This window comes from Clytia hemisphaerica, unplaced genomic scaffold (genome assembly GCF_902728285.1).
Source record: "Clytia hemisphaerica strain Z4C2 unplaced genomic scaffold, Clytia hemisphaerica genome assembly, whole genome shotgun sequence".
NCBI lineage: Eukaryota > Metazoa > Cnidaria > Hydrozoa > Leptothecata > Clytiidae > Clytia > Clytia hemisphaerica.
The window spans coordinates 886,981-894,403 of record NW_027103240.1 but is presented as its reverse complement, the minus strand read 5'-3'; the positions used below and the strand labels follow the sequence as shown (position 1 = coordinate 894,403).

Below are 7,423 nucleotides of genomic sequence, written 5' to 3'. Positions count from 1 at the left end.
TATATTGGCGAAAATGTTTGGTATAAGAATAGGTCAATCTGTTTAAAAGAGACCATAAAAAGGTTAAATTTAGCCCGATGTCACAATCGTTTAATTTAACCAAAGATGTAAAAGCAAAATTGGTGCGACTGCGTGAACGTGAAAATGGTTTCTTTCGCGCGTGAATACGTGAATTGGCAAAAAATTGTGCGTGAATACCTGAATCATTGAGGGTTGACTGGGGGGCCTCCGGGGCCTCATAAAGTACAAGACTTGTTTGTACAGTTTCTAATTTGTTACTACACAATAGATTTGATAACTGAAAATTCATTATTTTCGAGAAAAAAAACATAAATATAATATCGGTATCGGTATTAGGCTTCCTTCACCGACGGTATTACGTTATTTGACCCGAAATTTTGTCGGTATGATGGTATTTAAGATCCCCTGTAAGGGTATAATTTTTCATGGAAATTCACAGCACTGTAAGGGTCCGATTTTAGAAGCCAAATTTTGAGTGCCCCCCCCCCTGAGACCTAAACCCATAAACCTAGGTTTACAAAGCGTAAACTCAGGTATTATAGCACAAACCTAGGTTTACAGGGTGCAAACCCAGGTTTATGAAGCATAAACCTAAGTTTTAAAGCATAAACCTAGGTTTGCGAGGGTTTGCGATATTTTTGTGCATTTGGGCTTCCGGGATAAAGATGATGCCGGGTAGGAAGACTTACGGAGCGGGCAGGCTTCTACAGCGAGAAAACGAAAGTGAAAGACATCGTTGTCGTCTGGCTGCAATTTCTGTCCAACATGGTCGTGGCTTCTTCGTAAAGACGAAAGACAGATCTGGACTTATTTCGTACTTTCCAGTCTCTTGTTCGTAGTTTTTCTGACTTTCTGGTTCTGTGTGAGTTATTTACTATGTTTTCTAACTTGCTGAATGACTTACCGACAGATCGCCACCGGTGGGATTCGAACCATTGAGTTTCAAGCCGAAGGCTAGAGGTCAATCTCCTTGGTAGGATTTGAAGCCAACAAATCCTACCAAAGTTGCGCGGCCTTGAGCGATCCGCCTGGTTTTTACACAAATGACAGATTGAAACTAAAATTTACCGCTTAATTTCGAAAAATATATCACTCGAAAACAAAGGAATTGCTAGATTCAATCCGTCATAAAAAATACGGCGCATTTTTTAAGGCTTCAATTTTTCTTGCCTGAGAAAGGTTAGAGATTGACCTCTAGCCTTCGGCTTGAAACTCAATGATTCGAACCCACTAAATGCAAAGTTCCGATGTTTTGAAACCCAATGCCTTAACCACTGCGCCACGGATTCATGCCGAAAGAGCGTTTCTGACGGCTATTTATATTGTACAAACTACAGACCAGACTGTATTAAGAGAAAATCACAAAAGAGTGCTTTTTTCGAGCTCCAACCCTAACCCTAACTGATAATAACCAAATTCCTAGCCAATCTGATACGTAACCACACCCAAACCACACCCATACCCAACCCTACCAGGTCGCCTGCAGGTCCTGACACTATTCCCGCATGCCGGATCCAAAAAATAGGTACATGTCTTTCGTCTTTACGAAGAAGCCTTCACCGTCCAACATATGTCTTCTTGTCACTTGTCTTCTAGATCTTCAACCTTCTCTACCTTCTACCAGCACCAGGGTATGTATCTTCTTTCAGCAGACCTGGACTGGGTGGCAGAGCAGATATTAAATAGATGTAGTAAATTACTATTACTATGAGACCTTTTTTCAAAGAGGATGTCATGTTGAATAATTATGTAGTCCAGCCATAAAAACAATGATATATCCATGCATAATTACTGTATCATGCATATTGTAGTAATTATTCATGGTTCATCATTGTTTTTCTGCTGGACTACATAATTATTCAACAGGGTGGCCTCTTTGAAAAAAGGTCTTATAGCTATGCTATGGTATGGTGTGAGATTAGATGTTTTTCATTTTTGTTATGTTGGGCAGTTGGGAACTTTACACTTTATTTGGTATATATAAGCTGATTCTAATTACCTACCACACTCTTTTTTGTTTTTTAGTAGAGAAAAATAACAGAAAATAGGAAGGTGGGAATCACAGATTGAAAAAGAAGATGCGATCTCTATTCTATCAAAGAAATAAAGTTTCAATCAGCAAATAGTTGTTTGGGAAAACGCAACAGCCTAGGCATTGAGTCAGTTTCGTATACCTATACTAGCTAAATAACTCCATCCATTCCGGGCTGGAAATGGTGCACAGTATGTGAATATATTCAGAGTGAGGCAGTACCGTCAACTGCTCCACTTGGGGGCACTATCTGACAAAACATGGGACGGCAATTCGGCCCCCATTTCACCGAAACTCCAAAGTCATTTGATTTGAGTTAAGGAAAGGCATATTAAAAAATACACAATTTCTGTTTTGATTTTACAGTTAGTTTATTTCAGACCAGATATGCAACAGTCCCATGTTTCAACCAATTGTGCCAAATTAGAGCCGCTGACGGTAATTACGTTTGGCGTATTGGCACAAGGAGCCGATATAAAGTAAGATATTGGCGTAAGTCAAAGCTTTTCAAGACGAGAGAAGCACCCCCATTCTAACGCCCAATTTCATGACGCCGCAGGTTTAAAAATGCATCCACCTAGCTCTCCCTTGACCACCATTGACCATATATATAAGGCCAAAAAAAAAGTAGTTTTGTTTCCGGAAATGCGGGTGACGAAAAAAAATCTCACCCGGGCGGCCGGAAAATATTTTTTTTTTCAATTTTCCTAGAAAAACTCTAATTGACTTGTACGAAAAAATAATCCAGGTTCGATGTCTCTTTACTTGAAAAAACGAAATTTTAAGAAGAAGCTGTACTCTAAGGTAATTCTATTCACAACAACATAATACAGGAAAGTAGAAAACATTTGTGACAGAAGATTTTCTTTTTCAAAACACAAGTGACATACGTAAACGCATTGCGTACAATTTTTTGCACACATAATGCCTCGTGCACAACTAATACATATTGTTACTACGAAGAACTAAATAATGTTGAGAAAACGTTTTGCGTTCTTTAGCTTACTTGTCTGAAATATTCAGTTTGAAAAAAAGTTTTTTTTCTTCGATTGCACAAAAAAAAAAGTTTTTTTCTATTTGCGGCCGGGTGAGATATATTTTTTTCCAAAAAAAAGTTCACCCGGCCGATTTCCGGAAACAAGACTACTTTTTTTTTTGGCCTAACAACGTAGAGTGTAAATATAAAGCTTACGAGCAACTTTTAGGGGTGAGAAAATGAAATAATCCCAGGGCTGAACAGTCATTGTGTGACATTTTTTAAAACACAAAAAATTGACAAAAATCTTTAAGGTTGAATAAAATCAACTCAAATTAATTACAAGCCTTGAAATTTTGACTGGTAATAGGAAATTTAATTACCTTTTCAAAAATATATTTATGAAGCCATTCTTTATGATAGCAAAACGACTTAGGTACTAAATGAATTACCCTTATATGTTCAAAGTAAAGTATGTCACTCTTTGTCACAATCAATTTTTTGAAAATAATGTACACAAAAATTAATGTTTCAATACTGCACGTCCTATAACACTCAGTGGTTAAAAATGAACAACTTTAGGTGTTGATTGTGCCAATAAATGACTTACTTTACGAGTAAAAAAGTAAAATATGTCATCCTTAAAGTAAGTCACTTTTTGTCACATTTTGCTTCTGGGTATAATTCGAAATATAGTATTTCAATTTAGGTAAAAATTAAAGCATTTTAAATTGGGAAATATATCTGGCTTATTAACCATATCAAAAATATAGACACTGTGCACAATGTGCCCTGTTTCTATGAGACGTTTTTTGTGAGCCTTCAAAAATGTTACAAAACCAGTACTAATTTTTGAAACGGCTCGGCTTTCGGGGGGTTTGCCCCCTAAACCTCCATCAGGGCTAAGCCCTGGACCCGTTTGGGGCACTGGATTACACTGCCCCAAAACCCAGTAATATCGCTGTTCTGTTCTTTTGGCTTAAACCTCAGTTTTAACGAATAACAATTCGGTGTGGGCTTTGCATCATTTCCACACTGGCATACATTGGGCCTGGAAATTAACTGTATTGAATTAACTGATTGTATCAAGTGTTGAGTCTGGGGTATCCCTAGATAGAACTTCTGCTAGTTGAAACGTCATGTTGAATAATTCAAAACTCCAGCATTAATAAAACAATGATAAGAAAAAATTAATAATGTATACTTGAACTAATTAAAATTATGAATTCATCTGTCATTGTTTTGATGCTGGATTTTTTAATTCTTCAGCATGAGATCTTAACTAGCAAAATGTCTTGGCATGTCTCCTTTTTCTTTAATATATTTCAAAAAAGTACAAAGAGTACTAAGGTACAGATTGGAGAGAAATATTCTGCTGTTGAGTAGCATAAAGCAACTGCTGCTTTGTGTATCGTACCAGTGCTTTCAGATCTTAATAAAACTGTTTATCATATACCTTTAACAGGTATATTATACAACAAAATATAATGTCATCGCACAAGGCAGTAGAGCATACAGCTGCAAATCTGGATGGTTTATGGACAGTAATAGCAAAAACGAGGAACTTTGATAATGAAGTTTCATCTTCCAAGAAAGCTATTGTTGTCATTCCTGGTAATCCTGGTTTGGTTGAATTTTATGAATTGTTTATGGAATGTTTGTACAAGTTAAAGGGGATTCCAATTATCGGTTTTTCACATGCAGGTATAAATGGATTTCTCTTTTTTATAAGAACCATTCAATTTTTATTAAGGGTCAGTTACTTTTTTGGATGTACTTTGAGTCACAAATTGTAAATTTTCAAAAACTCTCTGCGATTCCAGTCTTTTTCGTAATGTATGGTATTTTTAAGCCTGCCTTACTGTTCTTATATAAAGTGTGAATACTCTTTTTCTTAAAATTAACATGAAGACAAAAAGTAAATCCAATTCTGCTCATCATGTTGTTTCGATGTGATCCTGATGTGAACATCGAAAATCTAAAAGCTAACTAAGCAAGTTTCACCCATTCTCTATCAAATACACGTTTTTTTATAATAACATCCATAATATTTTTAGCCTTTGGGTGTTCTTCTAAGCTTTTTGAGTTTTTAAGCTGAAAAAAAACGTTATTAAAATGTTCTGAATTTTAAACCATTTTGTGAGTGTTTTTTTCACACTTCCTAACTTGTTCATAATATCTTGGCCATCAAACCCTTTTGTTCATATAGTTTGTTCTTATGTGAAACAATGAAACAGAAAAAACAAAAACAGTTTTTTTGTACTAATAGTTTCACAACCTTCTTCTGGGTTGATCATCAGCAAACTCTTTTTGTTTGTTTGCTGATGATCAACCCAGAAAAGGATTGCGAAAATATCAGTACAAAAAACTGTTTTTGTTTTTTTCTGTTTGACTTAAAAATTTCTACTATGAATAAGAAGATTCTCCACAAGTTTGTTCTTATAAAAAACGTGTTTTCCACATCTCAGGACATTCACCGATCCACCCATACACAGATGAACCAATGAGAACTCCTCCATTAACCTTGCAAGAACAAATTCAACACAAGAAGGACTGTGTCCGACAATTCATTCCTGACGACTGCAATATCATCTTTATCGGACATTCCATAGGAGCTTATATTATTCTACAGCTTATGGACCATATACCAGAAAGGTGAATACACTCTTCTCAAAATAATAAGGGGCAAGGCTTCGGATCCGTAGAATCTTTCGTAGGACACATTCGCGTGTGATTGGTTTGAAAGTAGATAGAATTTCGAGACTTTTTTGAGAAGGGGCATAAAAGGCTTGGCAACCAAAAGTTTTTAGGGCGATTTTTTATCCCCCGCCAAATAGTAAAATTTGACGATTTTTTAATGTTTTTACTGAGTTTTGATTCTCCTACTTGGATTTTTAAAAGTTAAAACCCTTTGTTGATAATTTTAAAAAATACTTTGACTTTGAAATAGTTTGTTTGACCTGAAAATATGAAAGATAATGAAGGAAAAGTGTTTGCTCAAAACTTGTTAACGATTATTCCTAAGATGATAGTGGAGAGACTATAATACATTTTAACACCTATCTTTTATAGATCGCTTCATGGTATATTACTCTTCCCCACCATCACGAACATGATTGGAACAGTTGACGGAAAATTCTGGAATCTGATAACTTCATATCTCAAACTCCCTTTACTATGGACTGCATATTTTTCCTCTTATCTACCTTACGCCCTACAAGATGTTTTGATACGATGGCGTGCAAAATGGCGGCAAATTGACGCCCCGATCGTACCAGTGTGCAGACGATGTGTCTCTTGGGACGTTTTAAGTCAAGGTTTCCGTATGGTCGAATGTGAGTTAGTAGAAGTCAAAACTTTGAATCCGGAATTATCCCGGATTATACGACGATATTCCAATAAATTGACGGTTTATTATGGTGACGGTGACGCATGGACGCCTTTTTCTTTTTATGAGGAATTTATACAGAAATTTCCTGAAGTGAAAACTTTCTACGGACGTGATGGTTTTAAACATGATTTTGTACTTGACTCTTCGGAAGGTGTAGCGAGGCTATGTAATAAGTTTATTGAGAAGTTATGATAGTTCATGATTATAAGCATCTTTTACATTTTTATCATAACCTAGCTTTAACTTCAGATATCCTCTATGTATAAGACACAGATTTGCAGCCGTTATAAGTTTTTTTACAATATTTGGAGGATGTACCGTGTTTCAATCCCGACTTATGGAAGATTTCGAAAATCGTTAAAACTCATTTTCGGGTCAATAACTTTTTGCCCAAGGTGTAAAAATCGACTCTACCCCACATTCGAAAGCAGATAAAATTATCTTTCCAACGGTGTCTAGAAACCTTCTATTCGAATTTTTTCTAGGTTGACTCTATTTTCGACAAAATTCTACAGGACTAAAACTGTAAAAGTTGACATTCCGTTTTATAAAAATATACCTTTTCGACTACTAAAATCTATTGCTAGTTTGAGTAAAGAAAATTAATACTCAAAGTTTTATGCCATTCTTTAGTAGTATACTCAAACTAGTATGAAGCTTGTCATTAATATTGATCACTGTTATTAGTTTTCGCTTACACAAGGAATGTATAGAATTTATTCTTGAATTTTAAATATCTTTTTGGGCGATATCGTGTAACCCTGTATTAATGATTCAATACTCTGACCACTCTAGAACCATCTATGTAACATGGTCAAAGGAATTTTTGTTTCTAGTTAATTTTTAAATTGTTATGAGAATTATTAGATGATGATGTTCATGTAAATAGATGAATTTGTCTTTAAAACTTTTATTTCGCATTTTATGAGAGATTTTATTTCTGATTTTTTAAATTATTGCTCGGGTCTAACGGAAATCTTTAGGTCTCTAAAATGGCAATTTA

At 35.4% G+C, this 7,423-nt stretch overlaps 1 protein-coding gene across 1 annotated transcript; it reads left to right on the top strand.

Annotated features, from left to right (window-relative positions):
- The first annotated feature begins 1,598 nt into the window (after positions 1–1,598).
- On the top strand, positions 1,599–6,934 carry LOC136797910 (lipid droplet-associated hydrolase-like). The gene is made up of 4 exons (XM_067054524.1): positions 1,599–1,652; positions 4,495–4,733; positions 5,498–5,684; positions 6,102–6,934. The coding sequence occupies exons 2-4, from the start codon at positions 4,517–4,519 to the stop codon at positions 6,610–6,612; spliced, it is 915 nt and encodes a 304-aa protein (XP_066910625.1). The 5' UTR covers positions 1,599–1,652; positions 4,495–4,516; the 3' UTR covers positions 6,613–6,934.
- The last annotated feature ends 489 nt before the right edge of the window (positions 6,935–7,423 follow it).

Excerpts from the sequence above, each read along its gene's own strand:
- LOC136797910 (XM_067054524.1), top strand. The coding sequence starts at position 4,517 with ATGTCATCGCACAAGGCAGTAGAGCATACAGCTGCAAATCTGGATGGT. Across the intron at positions 4,734-5,497 it reads TATCGGTTTTTCACATGCAG|GACATTCACCGATCCACCCA; the intron begins GTATAAATGGAT and ends TCCACATCTCAG. Across the intron at positions 5,685-6,101 it reads ATGGACCATATACCAGAAAG|ATCGCTTCATGGTATATTAC; the intron begins GTGAATACACTC and ends TATCTTTTATAG.